The sequence below is a fragment of the Clupea harengus genome, chromosome 17 (genome assembly GCF_900700415.2).
Source record: "Clupea harengus chromosome 17, Ch_v2.0.2, whole genome shotgun sequence".
In the NCBI taxonomy this organism is placed as follows: domain Eukaryota; kingdom Metazoa; phylum Chordata; class Actinopteri; order Clupeiformes; family Clupeidae; genus Clupea; species Clupea harengus.
Genome location: NC_045168.1, coordinates 4,969,892 through 4,988,590, shown reverse-complemented (window position 1 = coordinate 4,988,590; position 18,699 = coordinate 4,969,892). Strand labels below are relative to the sequence as shown.

Below are 18,699 nucleotides of genomic sequence, written 5' to 3'. Positions count from 1 at the left end.
GGTGAATGTTTGTCTGTTTGAGTGTGCGACACAAGCAGGATGGTAAACAGATTTCAATTTAAAAGCTTCCGGAACATCAAGTGTATTGAGATAACAAGGCTTCTTGAAGTTTTTCCAGCACATTTAGGTCATGGGGTATATCAAGTAAGTTTCACAAAGGAAATTAACATAATTGCTCAGGAAACACATGCATACTGTATATAGTGTAATGTGTCATATTTAATGCATTACGTTAAATCTCTGCTACAAACTTTAATTTAATATGAAATGAAATGATGAAAAACAATGCTGTTTGGGTAGCAAACCCAGCAGATCCCAGTGTCGGCGCTGACAAAGAGGTTGCATTAGCCAAACAGCATGAACATATTTTCAAATGATGGAATTAGCTCTCGGAGCTTCAGGTGTCTGTGTGCCTGCTGTGTCCTGCACTGAGCTTCAGCAGCACACAGTCACTACTGCTGCTAAGGATGCCCCTGCTGCCTTCTGAAACACTGCATTGCAGAGATACATTGTAGAAATAAATCTCTGAAGCTGTCTGCTTTGCTCACATCCAATGCTGTAGGTGTAAAATTAAGTTAATTTAGATAATATATTTTTCTTTAGAATTTCAATACGTCATTTGTTTTACAAGTAGATATACATTTACATTCTGGAGTTGTTGGTTCCTTATAATACAGTACTAAAGCAATCTGCAGTGTCTTTTCGAAGTTGTTGTGTGTCTTATGAGCTTTAAGGTCATGGTGTGAAAGAGCCCCTACTGCATGACTCCCACAGTCAGACACTGAATCCAATTAAACCTCCCTCTAATTCCAAGGGTGTAGCTCTTGTACCAGAGGGTCACATTGATTTTCCTAATGGCCATTTTGATGCAGTTACACGCCATTTGCTTTGTGCCGCAGCTGCACGCAAGACCTCGGTGACCATGGGAACAGGGTCTGTGAGAAAGGGAGGAGGAGGAGGAGGAGTAGGAGTAGAGCGCAAATTGGCACTGATGTCATCGTCCTGCACCTGTCTTTGGTGGCTCAAAGACTCTCGAGAAGTGACTGGGAAAGCCAGGCTGGCCAAACAGTGACCTCTAACACGCTTACTGACAGACAAGTGGAGATTCCTCCTCCTCTGAAAGGTCCTCTGGTTTTACATCGTTTAAAAATGATTAGCAATTAGTTTATTTATTTTTAAACTACCGGTATACTTTTTTTTGTGCATATCACATCTGTTGTGGGTTTGTTACAGTGGCAACACATCATAGTGTGTCTACATGAAGGGTGAAACATACACTGAGACAAATCTAGGGGTTTACTGAGAAGACCCTTGCGTGTTAAAGCTGTATGTATGCGCTTTTGAGCAACCCCCCTCCCCACCCACTCAAAACAGTGATGGATACCCCCCAAAAAAACGAAAAGAGGTGGTCGTGTGCCGATGTGTTTGTGTCGTCCTCCACACACACGGGAACTGCATATCAGCCAGATGAAAAGTTCAAGGATGATCCCTCTTTCAGGGCGCGCATGGGAGATGCAGCGCTTGTGCAGTTTTCATGCGAGAGAAAGTCTCAGGAGCTGCAGGATTACTGGAACCCTGAGAATGTGTCCTTGGATTAGGGAACATTCCTGTCCTATGAGAGAGAGAAATGTGAGAAACACAAAGAGAGAGAGGGAGTAAGAGAGAGGAAGAGTCAGAGAGGGCCCACGGAGAGAGAGAGAGAGAGAGGGAGTAAGAGAGGGCCCACGGAGAGAGAGGGAGAGAGCGAGCGAGAGAGAGAGGGAGGGAGAGAGGGAGAGAGAGATATGGCTCTCCTCTTTTTCTTCCGGGTACAGAAAAATGGCTTTACCTTGAAGGGGCCATAAGAACAACAAAGGCCCTGATGTTGAAAGTAAACACCTATATTTCAACTGAACCATTTTTCTATCCCGCCTTCAGGTGGTCTAACGTTTTTTACAACATCACCTACAGTGGAGGTCATTTCTTTTCTACAGTGCCCAAAAGGCACGGTACCTATTTGCAGTCACTTCAATGCGGATCTCACTTACTGGGGGTTCAGATCCATTAGGCCTGTGGATGCAATGATACCAGCGGAGGCGCAAAAAAGGAAAACAATAATAAAAGCCGATCTGCAGTTTTTTCAAGTCCGGGAAAGTATTTTATAAGGTTATAAAATAAATAGCACAACGTCCATGTCCCTCTCTGCAAGGTCAAAGACAACACAAGAAAAATGGCTGATAATGACAATTACATAAGGATACAGATTGCTGTATTTCATAGCGGCTCTCACAGTGGTTGCGCCGTGCCACATGCTCTAGAGCTGTGTTTACAGTACTCTCTCCAAGAGCTCACTAGACTTGGCACAGACCCTTGGTCTAAGCCAAGCGTACATCTCAGCTGTGCTGTGCGGGATAATCGTTGGCCAAGGGCAGCGATTGCAATGAAAAATCTTAATTTCACACCAATTAAAATGGGATGCACATACTCTCAGATATCAGATTTGCTGGGAAAGACTGTGAAAGACGCTGTGAAAATGTTCTGTGGGAAGATTTTTGCGATCACGTGTTGTGACATTTCACCAATAGACACATGCAGTAGAGTATAGTATACATAAGGATGCGTACAAGTACATTCTTAAAAGTAGTTTTTTTAACAATGAGAAAAGCTACAGACATTGATTAGTGTGGTGGGATAGTATCATTTCCCCACTTCAATCATGTGCTGTATTTCTCACTTCTCATCCCTCTGTGCCTTAATTGGTCTGTTGACCAAGAAGTTGATGGACAAAGTGGTGACACTGGATGAGCGTTAGCACCAAAGGCTATCAGTTACATGAGAACTTTCTTCTGGCGCCAAGGACCTTTGTTCATGTTTGGAATTTTAGGGAAACGAAAGTTACGCAAACTCCAGAGTTCTGAGGCTCCGGACAGCAAAGCTAATGATTCTTTTCTCCCCGGGTGGGGATAAAAATGTTCGACGAAACAGAAAAAAAGTCAGAAGACTCTAAAAATTGTGGCAGGTTATCAGTCAGACTTGATCAGCTGATCCCATAGTGACCATTAATAAGGCAAGCTTTAAGTTGGTGGACATAAGATTGATATATCTTTTCATCCTAATGACGTTACATTTCTCCCAGGAAAAGAAGACATGCAGCACCATTAATAAAGAGGAAATAGACTCGGGCCAGAGCATTATTATTCAACCACTGAAACATGTGTGTTGATTAATGTTGTTTTAAACACATTTCCTTCCAAACCACAATGGAATAGCACTGGCCTTAAGTGACCAGGTCCAAAATGAGGTCCAAGGGCTGTCATGGAAACAGGCTTAAGTTGTAGCCGAGTTTATACCCTGTAATGTACCCCACCCTTTCCCCTGGATTGCCTGTGGCATGCCATAGTATAATGAGATTGGTGTTAATTAGGCAGTGCATTGTTCAGAGACTGAGATATGCATGTGAAATCTTTTCGAAGTAAATCTTGAGCTGTATGTTATGGTCTCTGGTATTGACATGTGTCCTAACCCATTGTTAGTATGGAACAGGGTGGTCTGGGATGCCAGACTCCACTGTGAAGCCCTCTGTATGTGCCGTGGGCCTAATTCAACGAAACACTGATGAAGGAAGGTGCCCACTTGCCAACCCAAGTGAAAGGCTCTCAAAGGTATCTTTGTTGTTATTTTTGGTAAGTATTGTTAAGTATTGGTATGATAGTTGTAGTGCCGTGTAGTTGTTGTAATACTGAGTGAGGTTGTTGTGTATGAGTACTTGCATGTGACAGTGAGAAGTTTAGCCGCTTTGGTAAGTCCCTAACCCAAAGCATGAGGAGTTCAACATCTTTTCCTGTGTATAACTGAAAGTACTACATTCTACATTCTCAAGACAAAAACAAAGCCTTCTAAAGACCAATTCAATGAGGTTATCTTGACATGTTTCATTTTTCAAGCAGCTGTAATCTGGCCATAATCTGACACAAACCTCCCAGGTCCATAGTGGGTCATGTCCACCTCCATCTCAGTGATACCAATGGCCATCTGTCTGGGGCCGTCTTGACTGTTTTCCCACTCTGTGTGCCAATATGGGTGGCTGTGATGATATGTGGGGCAACTTTTTTTGGGCAAAGTTGCTGGCCAATCACATGACTGATTCCTGATGTTCTAATTGGATTATCGCGATGAGTTTCCCACTGATGATTAAAGTTCTTCAGATAAATATTTGTAGCCCAGTATCAATAGGAAAGTGGCCCAAACTACATCAGTTTCCCCTGCAACACTGCTCACAAAGTTGCCCTGTGTATCATCACCTTAAGGCTCCTTTCACACGGTGACTCTGCCACTTCTCCGGCAGTTTCTCCCCTCTCCCTGCTCCGGCTCCAGATGTGACAGGCGAAAGTGCCGACAGCTGTAGCCAATGCGCATCAGCCGCATGTGAAAGCACGCTACATGTGTTGAAACCGGATAGCTCTGTGAAAGTGGCCCGCTGGATTAGGGATGTTTGATAAGGTTTTCAGACGTTTCTATTATACAAACCATCCTGCACATACATGGGGGGACATGGCACACGAAGCGGAGATTATGTTGGTTAACTAACTCTGCTCATCCACAAACATCTAAGTCACTCATGCAGATCATGTTCTGTCATGTGCACTCCTAACCTAACTAACTGAGGTTATTTAACAGTTGTCAGAATGTCATCACTTATGTTGTAATCGTGTAATACACTATACTAATTTAATACTAATATATACTAATACTAATAAATACAAATGTAGGTTTAGTTACATGTTTGCCTTGTAGTCTTGTTACTTTTCATTCATTAAATCAAATCATAAGCATGTTGATATAATACTGAATTATAATAAATCATTAACACGTTGATATGCCTTCACAGTCACACCTATCATGATGTCCATGTGTGTGACAGTACTCACATACCAGGCCAAATCCTTGATTATGTAAATCTGGGGATGATATTCAACCTAGGAATGATGATGAAGAAAAGGGGTGGGGAGAAGACCCCCTAACCCCTTACATTTAAATCTGCTGCGAGAGGGAGGGAGGACAGAGTTTCACTTTTGAAGGAGTCCGAGTACTTAGGACAAGTTAATTATCACAAAAGCGCAGTGACTTTTTTAACAGCTTAGCATCACAGGATGACGCAAACATGTAAAGATTCTCGAGTCGAACATTTGTTCTGTAATATTTATCTACATTACAGTTGCCTGGCATGCCTCTAAAATTTTTGTTTTCCATTCATTTGAGATATGGATATTTTTAAAAGACATCTGCTGGAGTAAGTGTTGATATAGTCGTGAGAATTTAAAATACGGACTCCGACACCTTAACTTAGTGAAGCTTCAACTTCATCTTGCAAGGAACAGGTGCATTAGCAATGTCAACTGGTTCACAGAGTGATGCTGAGGACATCCAAGGATTACCTGTTTTACAGCTGGGTGCGCAGAGTAGACGGCCCAAGCGGGACATGACATCGGAGACACTCCTTAACTCGAGAGAAAACTCTGAGGACGAATTCTGCATAGACGACAGTTACGAAGGGAAAAGCAAACGGCTGAGAACGGGCTCCAACGCTAAACAGCTGAAAGGCCATTCGGATGGCCGCCAGTCACAGAGAAACGCCGCCAACGCCAGGGAGAGGTCACGGATGAGAGTGCTGAGCAAAGCCTTCTCAAGACTGAAGACGACCTTGCCTTGGGTACCAGCAGACACCAAACTCTCCAAACTGGACACACTGAGACTAGCTTCCAGCTACATCTCTCATCTGAGGCAGCTTTTGCAGGAGGACCGTTATGAGAACAGTTTTGTGCATCCGGTAAATTTGGTATGAGACCAAAATGATTCCAACGAAGAAACGTTTGTTCAACATTCCCGTGTTGTATGTTAGTGTTTAAACACATCTCTGCTATGTGAAATATGTTAGAACTGCAGTAGTTAAATTTTCCATGGATTTGTGTGAATGTGACCACCTGTTGAACATGGTAACTAATATTCTGTATGTTCCATCGGTCTGGATGGCACGTAGCTTTACACTTATACCCATATCATGATGAATTATTATGCCAGAAAAACTTAAACAAGCCATAGTCTGTGCTTTATGTCTCCTTAAGGCCAGACTTGGACAACACACAACTATTTATTTTCAGGGTTGATTTAAAAAAAAAAAAAATTCATTTCTGATGTTCTGCATACCACACATTTATTTCTCAGACTCTAGCAAAAAACAACCACAACCCTCAACTCGATTATATTGTGTCCTCTCTGTCCACAGACATGGCCCTTCGTGGTCTCAGGCAGATCAGAGGACACCAAAGAGATCGCCGCTGCAGCAAGACTGTGTGGGGCAACCGCATGAGTGATGCCTGTTGGAGACAGGACCCAGTCTTTCCACAATCGTACTAAACATACTCTACCAATATCCCCGATGGGTGCATCTCCTGAACATCTCAATGTACAAACTCTGCTTTGATCCTGATTGTCTTGGAAGAAACCTAACGTATGAATTGAAACTGTGACATATTTATCGTTAATTCGTTCATACAATGACAGGTTGTCTAGACCTGACAGAGATTGGACTGTATTTCTGCAAAAAACTATTCTTCTCTGTGTTTTCACATCGTAGGTAGGCCTGCATCTCCCATCTCAGTGGGAGTCAAGTAGACTTAACCAACAAGTTGGAATAAGATTAATTGTTTATGTCTTGATATGCTGTGCATGTACTGTAGCCACTTCCACTCGACACACATAATAACAGTTGACACCCATAATCTCTTCAGTTTAATGCTACGTCTGTGTTTGTTTATATATTGGAGGGCAAAAGTAGTGTCTTAAGCTCTGATGTGTGTCTCAGATGGGCTTCTGTTGTTGTATCACAGTCGAAGTATTTTTATGTGACATGTTTCGTCCACTTTTCCTAACATTTTAAGTCACATTAAAATCTTAACTACACCTTTTATACACTTCAAATTATCTTTGGACGACGGCTGTGTACACATGACAGCTTCATTTTGACCCAGAGAAACACTATGAGGTTCTGGTGTACTACAGTGTGGGATACTGAGTAATTATAGGTAACTTTGCTTCGACACACTAGTGTTTATTAGAGTAATGGGAAGGATTTGGGTCAGGACAGTGTCAGGACGGACAGTGATTCCGTGATTCCGTGTCTCACACTGATTACTAGTGTGTTATAGGGTTGAACTTACTGTGGATGCCCATACTCTGAAGTTTTACTCTTTGAAAAGTCAAATGTATTTGTTTGTTTTGAGTGTCTGTGTGAGCTCCACCATAGCACTTAAAAATAAACTGCAAAAAGTTCTGAGGAAGACTTGTCAGTATATCATACTGCATATCGTGTTTATGTTTACAGAATCTTACTACTTTTGTGTATCTTTTTATTTCTGTAGAAAATCTACAACTACAAGTAACTTTGATTACAATAAGGCCCTCTTTAATATGTGTTCTACACAGATGTTTACATGGGCAGTATGTGCTTAATTAATACTTATTTATGGTAATAAGTACATCCTGAATATTTACCCACTGAACACAAATTACATTCATATTAGTACATGTCATTACAGTGTGTATTTGAAGTTAAGGTAAGGGTTTGGTGTAGGATTAGGATTAGAAATATGTAATGGTATGCATTCACATGACAAGTACCAGTATTATTCACTATGTGAAGTGGGACCCTTTTTTTTTTAATCGACACAACACGTTTAAAGGTAGGTATCGACTGTAAGCAACAGTGTGATAATCCTTCTCCTCGAGAGAACATGCACGTTACCAAAACAGTGTAATTATTCCTCACCTTCATTTAGATGGCTATTTTGACTGAGGATTAACTGAAGTTCGATGGCATTAACTCCGCCTCATTACACCCATGAAACTAAATGTGTCCAGGTGCATTAAGGGAAAGGTATTTTCAGTCTCTGGAACTGTCAGGTCACACAAGTATAATGACATTTTACTATCCTATCATATTACATATGAAGAATATTATCATCCATGCATGCATGCATCTACCTATCTATCTTTCTATCTATCTATCTATCTATCTGTCTATCGTTCTTTCTATCTATCTATCTATCCATCTATCCATCTATTGATGCATCTATTCCCGTTATTTTCCTCTGATGCCTAATGCATATGGATCTTTCTTTGTTCTCATTGTCATTGATAAACCTCCATCTTATGTAAACTCTCTCTTTTATAAACCCTGCCTCTTCTAGCTCTTTACATTTCATGCCTGATCTTCCCATTAGTAGGCAACATAAAACACTCAGATAGGATCTTAGTCAGTCCTTCTTTTAGACTAAACACGTCGTCTAGTGAAATCCTTTTATGTCAACCTGAGCGAAGCACCCAGAGTAAAATGTTTTATCAAAATATGACAGACCCCTTACAGTAATAAACTCACTGTCTTTTTTTCCACTTACAAGTCTGAAAGTTGGTTTTGGAATGCTCCGTAGAACAATGATAATTAAACCCTCTGCAGTCTGAAGAGGTTGACTTTTCATCACATTTCTGGTGGAGCGCAGCTGTCGAGGAGTTCGTTTTTCCCAGAACACCGAATTAGCCTCCTGGGGACGCTGCTGCTGAGATGAAGCACTTTGGCGGGCAGAAGACAATCAGCTCTCACATTCTCCCCTCCGCCGGGTCTCTCAATGGGAAAGGATTAATTCAGAGATTTTCTAGAAAATTACCCCTCATAACGCGGTCATATATTACTGTGATACATTGTGACAATTTTACCTTATTTATAAATTGTTACATTGTATGAAATGCAGGGGCCTGTGTAGTTACTCACAAGGCGCACTGTTATTTGAAGTGGTAGGGCATATTATGCTCTGTTCAGACATTGTGTCATATTTTCCCAATCACCGTCACACAATTAGCGTTAGATGAATCCCTTCATAGGCAGTAGGCCCACTAGATGAGACGAAACAGTTCCACCCAGTGGTTATAAATATACATGCATGCTGTCTTAAACAGTATAGCAACTTAAGTAATAAAATGACATTGTGACAGTAAACTGACTGTGAAAAAAAAACAGAGTTGTACTGCGCCATCATGATTAGGATTTCTTTTTAAGTAACAAGTGCTTTGAAGGAATTTTTGTATGTATGTTTGGTATAATATGATGCATATCATATGTATAATATGATATAATATGATTTGTTTTCCTAATTTGTGTATTTACATTATGTAATACTTATGTAATTTCTTTGTTGTCCATGGTCATAGTTTATTGTGCTGTTGTTCAGCCAGTGTTCAAAGGGTGACTTTGAGTTCACTAATCAACCAGCAGAGGTCAAGATTGTTCTATTTGAAAACTCTTTCCTCTATTTGACTGTTATTGACTCTCTCTGGCTGACATTTAGTGTCAGCAGGATTTAAATGCATCTATTTATGTGTTGGCTATTACTTTTAAATGATGAAAAGTTGTTTTAGAAAGCCTGAAATGCTAACTTCCTCCCTCTGTGTGTGAGTATGTTTGTTTGCTGTGTGTGTGCATTTTCATATGTGAGTATGTTTTGTCTTGAACACCAAAAGCCTACTCAATATTATCCCTGACTTAATTAAATTCTTGACATTCTTGATATGTTTGCTGTATCCTTTATTCAGGTGGAGCACATTTTCATGAACATTGAGGCTGTGTACTGGAGCAAGATCCCACCCAGACCCTCTCCGGCTCTTTGTGGACCGAAACATATTTCGAAGAAATTTCCATGAACAGGAAGGAACTGCAGGTCCAAAGCCAACACTGGTGTTCTCTTAGGGTTCCTTTGTAGATTAAACCAAAAGTACAAACTTCTGCCTTGTGTCCCGGCCAAGACCCAGGGTCGCAGGCTTTGAGGTTTTACAAATACATTCTGGAACTTGTGTGTGTGTATATATATATACATGTGTGTGTGTGTGTGCGTGTGTGTATATATGTGTGTGTGTGTGTGTATGTATGTGTGTGTGCTTGTTCATTCTTTCTCCATCCACAGGGTTGAACTGACGTGTGAGAACTCAACTCTTGATACAGATTTCAAGGTTACTTTGGCCACATGAAAGCCATTCTTCAGTTTTTTCAAAATAGTAAGATTTAAATAGTCTTCTACAAAATAAGTCTTCTACACACATTATCAAAACTATAGTGACATAGAGAGTCAATGAAAACCCTTCACAACTTCCTCTTATTGGTGACTGCAGCATTTCCACTTCTATTTGGCTTCTCTCGTCTACGGTTAATAGTGTTTACACTGGCAGTGGTGAGAGACAATGGCACACATTATGCACGTGTTCTGAAGCCTTCGAAGATTTGGCCATCTTATTTCAAAACAACATGTCACAGTTTTGCTCAACCCCTGGCAGCCGAGGGGAGAGTGGGTGGGGGGTTCGGAGTGTGTCCGTGTGTCTGCCCGTGTGTGTGGGATTGTGTTTTTTTTTGGGTGGATTGTGTGAGTGTGTGTGTGTGTGTGTGTGTGTGCTTGAGGGGGGGGGGGGGGGGAGCAGCACAGGACTGTGAGAAAGTTTGGTGGCGCGCTGAAGGTCACTTTGAATATTAGCGTGTGTGTCTGATCTGGTCTGTGGGAGACTTCCTGCCGTGCAGGGGGAGATGACACAGTTTTCTTTTAGGCAGGTGATAGAGTTACATGGGGGCAGGAGCACACACTACCCCCCCCCCCCAACCCCATCACCCCTCACCAATCCACACTCCTCCATCCACATCGCCCCCTCCCTTCCTCCCTCTCTCCCTCTCTCTCTCTTTCTCCCTCTCAGGAGAGAATGGAGCCTCTTTGTGGCTGGATGTGCTCTGCTCTGAGGGGAAGGTGGAGTCAGGGAGGGGTGGAGGGCTGGGGGGAAGGTGGAGGTGAGGCGGAGAGGTCTGGCCTGGGTGTAGATTGACAAGACAACATCCCCAGCCAGCTCCCCAGGCACTGAGACTCTCCTCTCTGCCTCTCCTGCTCTCCTCTCCTCCTCCTCCTCCTCCTCTCCCTCTCATTGTTTTTGGGCAGGCAGGTCGCTGACGTGACGGACACTGCCGGTAAGAGATGAGTCTCCACGGAGGGCCGCTCCGGTGTTGTCATGTGGTGTCATGATTAAAACAGCCACGAGTCTAGTCCGAATTGGAGTCGGGACACGGATAGGTTTTTTCTCGCAGGGCACGCACACAAGAAAAGGGAGGGGCCCGTTGCTATTGTCCCCTGTCTATTATCTCTACACACAAAAGGATTTACTCGATCCCCTTAATGGGGGTGTTGTCCTCGTGGCTGCATATTTTCACAGGTTTATCTGGCTTCCTTGCTGTCACCTACAAGGAACCTGTTTCTTCTCAAAGGATTCATGAAAATAAATGTAAAGTAAACAAATAAAAAGTAAATGACAGTTGATACGCCTGACTGAAACGCCTTCATGAAATGTATGAAAAGACAGAAATAAACTTGCCATTTGCTTTTTACATCAAGAAACCTTTTTTTAATCGACTTCAGAAGAATCAAAACTTTTAGCGTAACCCCAATGGCCTGAACGGATCAGTTACGGTCGTAACCACCGCACACACCTGCTTTTCAGACAGCAGATCCGTGACAGAGCATTCGTGAAAGCCTCAACCCTTGTTTTTTATATCTCAAACGGCTGGCTTTCATGCCAGCCAGCCCTCTCTCTGCCTGAGACTCATCCTAAACCCTCGCCAAACCTCTTTCCCCTCAAGTCACACAGCCTTCCCATTCATGATCGAAAGACCACAAAGATGGCCGCCATCTGACAATGGAGATAATATTTTTCTCTCACAATGGCTCCTGGTCTGCGCTTTCGGCAAGGCTTGGGCTGCTATAAATACCTGTGATGTGAAGCAGCGTGGCCCTGGTTGGGCTGGCCTGGGCGCAGTAATGTAGCCCCGGGTTGCTCTGGGCCCGAGCTGTCAGCGCTCCTCAGGGATTAGGTATTCACAGCCGTCATATTGTTCTCCAGGCCACAATGGGCGCATGGAGTCCTCCTTTTGTCATCGGGGCTGTTGTGAACTTTGGTGGGGTAACAAAGGTGTAACACACCTGTGAGTATGGATTAAACCAGCGCCCCTCTCCACCCTCTCTCGCTCACTCACCCCCACCTACACAAATGGCTCCTGGCTCCTCTCCTTTACATCAAAAAGAACGCCCCCCCCCACACACACACACACACAACCTGATCATCCTCCATCATCCCACTGGCTCTTGTCTCCCGGAGTGGGACACAAAAAGGACTTTTGACAAATGTATTAACTTCAAATAACTTCCCTTCTCTAGCTTGGTTGGTAGCTTTTATGTAAAATCTATGCGTGATGACTGTTGTTAACAGAAATTTTAAATCCAAAATCAATTTCATTGTGCGTGTGTGTGTGTGTGTGTGTGTGTGTCAGCGAGTGAAAGAGAGAGAGAGAGTGTCCCTGAGAGTTACCATGGTGTGTTTTATGCAAGCAGCATTTGAAAAAATTCCTCAAAGCGTACTTTTGTAAGTTAGATCAGGAGGACTAGATTTGATCTTAACGGCCAATCGGCTCTTAATTTCATTATTTTCATCGCATTCCATCGCAAGCATGTCCCCTGTGTTCAGAGCAAAAACAAAATGTGCTTTACAATCTATTCAAGATTGATTATTCTTATTTTGACATGTCATGAATGACCTTTGACCTTCAAGAAGTAGGCTGTCATGTGCCCTGATGGAGATGTCTAAACTAAAACATTAATCCCTCTCTGGGTCATATTCTTTCTTTTTTTCAGAACTCAAAGGCCAGTGAACTTTTTGTGACCGCATCAAACAGATTTCACGGATATCATGTAAAAAATGTGAGGTCTGGGAAGTCCTGATCTACTTTCTTTTTTTTTTTTAAGAAAAAGATTTTGTGGCTATTTTGTTTTCTTCCATTGTTTATTGCCTTTGAATGGGCTCAACTAGACCTGTTGGAGGAAGTGGAAAAAGCCTAAAGCACTCTCCTTTCTCTTTCTCTTTCTCTCTCTCCCTCTCTCTCTCTCTCTCTCTCTCTCTCTCTCTCTCTGATTTTTGAACACACAGGGCCAATGCCTCTCTTCTCATTTTTCAGGGCGAAAGTAATAACACATATCAATTGATGTATTTTTCATCTCACTCCGTCCATTTCACCACAAAAAGGCCTCAGATTCTGTCCCAAAGGTTGTAATTACTAGGAAAAAGGAAGATGGCTTGTGATATCACTCTCTCTCCCCCAAACCCACCAATGTCAGTCCTACCCCTACTCCCCTTCATCTCTGGCACTCTCTAGATTAACCCTGCTCTGACTCATCCTCTCCCAAACTCAGGCTTTTTCATTAGCCGTCTGTGGAGTGGGGTGTGACGCTGGCAAAAAGCCGCCATCTTTTATTTACATGAGTCCCATAAATAACTAAAAAACACAGACAATATCACTTGGGGTGTGTGACGCACAACAACCCGAGGCTGAGGCGTCATCCTGCAAGCTGGGATGGCTGAGCGAAGGGAGAGGGATTTGAGAGTGGGCGAGACGAGCGAGACGAACGAAACGAACAGACGCAAACAAACGTACGAATGAAACCGACACGGGTGTGTCTTCGGGGGCCGCGGGGGCCGCGGGGGCCGCGGGGGCCGTGTTGGGGTCACCATCATAATGTAAGTGACTGTCGACAGTGCGGCCAGTTAGCGCCCTGTGATGGATTAGCCGCTGCCCTGTATGACTGAGAACCTCTCGAGCCTGATGGTGTATCGGGTGACCTGTTAATTACACTGACTTCAAAAGGGATGGGACCAGGGTGTGTGTCTGTGTGTGAGAGTGTGTGTCTGTGTGTGTGTGTGTCTATATGTGCATATTCATATGTGTGTGTGTGTTCTCTGTCTTTGTGTGTGTGTGTGAGTGTGTGTGTGTGTGTGTGTGTGTGTGTGTGTGTGAGTGTGTGTGTGTCGGCATGTGTAAGACAATATATGTGTATAAGTGAGTCTGTGTGTATGCACAAGTGTGTGAGTGTATGTGTGTGTGTGTGTGTGTGTGTGTGTGTGTACGTGTGTGTGTGTGTGTGTGTGAGTGCGACAAGTGGTCTGTGGAGGCCAGGCCGATGAGTTGTCCTGTCGGTAAGAGGCGTGGAGCAGAGGGACCCACGTGGACGTGACTGGGCTGAGCCTGATTAGGCTTTAATAGCCCTCCAGGCCGGGAAGGCCTCCTGTCCTCCATCTCATTGTCCTTGTGGTGAGAGCAGTAACCCGACCAGAGGATATGGGTGACTACCTTTAACCACAACACAGCGCTTCCTCATTAGAGAAGCTTCTGATAGTTAAGGAGGGGTGTGAAATGAGTGGATGAGTAGGATAAGTAAGTGTGTGTGTGTGAGTAGGAGAAGCAAGTGTGTGTGTGTGTGTGTGGGGGGGGGGGGGTTATTCATGCACCCCGGAATCAGATCAGTCAGGGTAGAGTTTTTGTGCGTGTGTGTTGTTTCGTTTCGCAGAAATCGTCTGGCCTAATGTTGGTCAGCCGTGACGCATTAAGGGTCAATCAGACGCATTCATCTTCATTAGTCTGGCACCTGTCCCTAGGTGGATCAATCAGAGGTGCATCTATATGTGTGTGTCTGTTTGTGTGTGTCTGTTTGTGTGTGTGTGTGTGTGTGTGTGTGTGTGTGTGAAACTGTGATAAAGTATTTTGTGTGTTGTGTGCAAATGTGTGTGTATGTGTAATAGTACTGTGTGGCTTTTGCTGTGAGGGTGGATTGTGACTATTTGTGGCCATGTGTTTGTGTATATGTGTAATACTGGCCAGTGACTGCATCCTGTGTGACATGTACATGTGTGTGTGTGTGTGTGTGTGTGTGTGTGTGTGTGTGTGTGTGTGTGTCTTGCACTCTGTGATGACAGTGGCAGGGCCACGACGGACATCACCCTTTGACCCTCTCTCAGGCCATACTTGGGGCCTCTTGTATCAAAGCTTTAGAGAGAGACAGAGACAGAGACAGAGAGAGAGAGAGAGAGAGAGAGAGAGAGAGAGAGAGAGAGGAAGGGGAAAAGCGATAGAGAGGGACAGAGTGTGAGAGAGGAATAAAGAGAGAGAGAGAGAGAGAGAGGGTGTGGATGAGAGAGTGGCTGAGTGAGTGAGGGGATCCTGCTGTTTGCCTAAGCGCTGGTGCAGAGAGAGACAAACAAGCAGCTCCAAGGCTGCCCCACAGGCCTGGGACAGGAGCCTGATCACAAGGCCTTGTGTGTGTATGTGTGTGTGTATGTGTGTGTGTGTGTGTGTGTGTGTGTGTGTGTGTGTGTGTGTGTGTGTGTGTGTCTCGCTCTATCTCTTTCTGTGTGCATGTGTCTGTGTCTCTCTCTATGAGTGTGTGTGTTTGTATGTGTATGTCTGTGTGTGCGTGTGTGTGTGTGTGTGTCTCTCTTTATGTGCGTGTGTGTGTGTGTGTGTGTGTGTGTGTGTGTGTGTGTGTGTGTGTGTGTGTGTGTGTGGTTTGTGCGTGTGTGTGTGTGTGTGTGTGTGTGTGTGTGTGTGTGTGTTTGTGCGTGTGTGTGTGTGTGTGTGTGTGTGTGTGTGTGTGTGTGCATGTATACATGTGAACCACAGCCTTTCATCTGTCTGGGAGACAAGGAGAGGCATATAGTAAACACACACAAACCAGAATGTAGTATATGTATACATATCAGTGTGTATATTCACAAAGAAAACCCACATTCATGCACAAACACACACACACAGATACACAAACACACACACACACACACACACACGTACACATGCACACAAACACACGCATGCATACTCATACACTCGTATAGGCCTACATACAGTAAAGGTTCAGACATAACCATTTTCACATGTACAGTCACTCACACACTGATACGTATAGTGCATTCAGAAAGTATTAAGACCCCTTCACCTTTATCACATTTCGTCATGTTGCAGCCTTATGCTAAAACCGTTTAAATTACATTTTCCCTCGTCATATTTGCAAAAAGTACTAAAATGCTGTTTTTGCTTTGTCATTATTGGGTATTGAGAGTAGAGTGAGGAGTGCAAAAATGTGTTTAAATGATTTTAGCATAAGGTTGCAACACAACAAAATGTGAAAAAAGTGAAAGGTCTGAATATTTTCTGAATGCACTGTAATGTGACATGTATTCCTGAAAACACTATTTCACACACACACACACACACACAAACTTACACGCAAGCCCACTCACACACACATAAGCAAGCACCCACAAACAAACAGCCATGCTTTCTCACACATATTTGAGCTGGGTTCATCTGGTCGTGCAATACGCAGGAACATAGTTTGTTTGTGTACAAACTATTGTTTATGTGTGTAGTTTGTTCGTGCACTGATACGGAAAAAGGTCATTAACACAGGCTAATTCCTTTGAGACCTTTAGAAAGACATTGGCAGAAATTAGTAATGATTTGTTAATTAAATATACCCCACCATGAGTGATTGCTTAATTATGTGCTGATCTATAATTAATTGGGTTGCTTTGAAGTGATTATCTCTTATGTCACTCACGATGAGTGTCTCTCAGTTAATCAGCATAGTAGCCTTTCCATTAACCTAATTTTGAAAAAAAAGACGTGACTTTTTGAACACAGCTGACAACAATTGCAATAAACACACTATGGATTTAAAATCTATTTTTATAAATCTGTATTTATTTATTTTCTTACAATACACCACATTACAGTGGGTTGAGGTGTATGCTGTCAATCTGTCCTTCAGAGAAGAAAAAAAGAAAAAGAAAGTCAAAGTTGTCTCCTTCACTCACTCTCTTTCACGCATCACATTGCATCAATTGTGCGGAACCAATTACCACATTGGCCCCTCAGAAATTATTGCCCTATACAGAGCTCCTCAGTCCTCTGATAGCTACAAAAAGACAGTATATTCCCCTCACAAATCATGATGGTTTGCTCTCCTCCTTGCGCTTTACAAGGTGACAAAGCTCTACCCATGTCTCCTTGCAGCTGGCATCCCTGTAAATTGTGCTTCCCCCATGCTCTATATCCAGTATTCATATGCTCTCCACTGAGAGCTCTAAAAAGGCTAGATGCCTTTTCCACATGTCTTTACCGTAGTTTAATTACTCAGCTGTGTCTCCCTCCCACATCAGGTTCGCCATTGTGTGGGAAAAGAGAGACTGGCTTCAGCCTTGGAGCACCAGACCCCTTGGCTTATACCTCTCTAATGTCTCCATCTTTCTCAGATGCTCGCAGCTTTAGAATATGAGTGATTAGGATTCAGTTTGTATTTGGTCTGGGCCGAGCTTTGGCCCATATCGTTCAATGCGTGGCCATTTGTCTTCTAGCGTGTGTGAGCGCTTGCGACGATACGTAACGCGAAGGACAAATGAGGAGGAATTTGTGTGAAAACACATTGGTGCTGAAATACATTCCCAGACTAACAAGGGCTTGGGCTGAAATTTTAGACACAAATGTTGTGTTCAAAGCAATCGAGCACAGAGAGCAGTAACGCAGACGGACTCAATAAGAGCGAGGGGGGCAGGAGTAACGCTGAGACACAGCTCTGTGCCTGGGCCCTTTTGGTTCATTCGATAGTGCGACTTTGGCCCAGACTTTGTCAGCTCTCCCTTCAATCAGCATTGTGTGGGAAGGTGAGGGGCGCAGCGATAAGATCAGCCAGTGACCTTTTTCCCTGCAGGTCCCCCCAGTCTCTCTTCTCCGCTTTCTCTCTCCAGCTCCCTCTTCGTCTCTCTCTTTTCCTCTCTCTCCTTCTCTCTCTCTCTCTCCACCCCTCTCTCCTTCTCTCTCCCTCTCTCCCGCTGCCTCTCTCTTTCTCTCTCCTTCTCTCTCTCTTCCTCTCTCTCTCTCTCTCCACCCCTCTCTCTCCCTCTCTCCCGCTGCCTCTCTCTTTCTCTCTCTCTCCTTCTTCAGCCCCGGTCCCTCTCCTCTCTCCTGGCACGGCCATCACTGGGTGGCACCCAAGAGCCGGGCCCTGAGGTGGTGTTGGGTTGCAGACGTGCCTGGGTTCACATGTTTTAGCAATTTCCCCCCGTCTTCCGTGAAATTATGCAAATATTTTAGTCCCGTTTCCTCAAGTCTGGAACGCCAATTAAGACTGTCTGTTTCGCTTTTATGACCACTGCCGAGAGTCACTTGTGGACAGCCTTCATTGGATGGGGGAGATTTATGCCGGCTTCGGCCACAAAAGGTGAAACCCATCTCGGAGAGGAGGCACGGGGAGGCCTCCCTGAATCGCCCCACCATCTCTCCAGCATTGTAAACTTTACTGAGGCAGAGGGGGAATCGTAACAAATCAGTCGACGGGTGTTGATTTCATGGAAAATGCCTGAGTGTCTTACCCAAGCCGCATTGTCAAGTGGCTCGAGTCACAATGATGGCTGTTTTTCACAGCTTCGGCTGCTCTGTAAAGACAGAGAAAAACTCTTAATCTGCAGTGGAGATTTTCTCTGCGCGTGATGTGAAGCAGCAGGCCCCTCAGCTATATTCTGTGTTATACGGTGACATAAAAAGAAAAAACCTCACAGACAATAGAAGATGTCGGAGCCGGGCACTAAGCTCCTCAGCTGAGCTCCTCAATGCGCACGGGCTGTTTCTTCAATCAGAATAACTCTCCCCGCTCTCCAGCCCTTTAAAGTCGAACTACTGTTTCTATAAGCTCACACATGGAAAACCTGATAGGAAGGCGAGCCAGCAGAAAGTGTCCCATTTCCAGGACCCCGTTGAGGCAGAAG

General features: G+C 43.8%; 1 protein-coding gene across 1 annotated transcript; it reads left to right on the top strand.

Moving 5' to 3' along the window:
• The first annotated feature begins 5,368 nt into the window (after positions 1-5,368).
• Positions 5,369-6,552, top strand: LOC105890207 (transcription factor 21). Its single transcript, XM_012816179.2, has 2 exons — positions 5,369-5,815; positions 6,263-6,552. The coding sequence occupies exons 1-2, from the start codon at positions 5,369-5,371 to the stop codon at positions 6,344-6,346; spliced, it is 531 nt and encodes a 176-aa protein (XP_012671633.1). The 3' UTR covers positions 6,347-6,552.
• Positions 6,553-18,699: the final 12,147 nt, after the last annotated feature.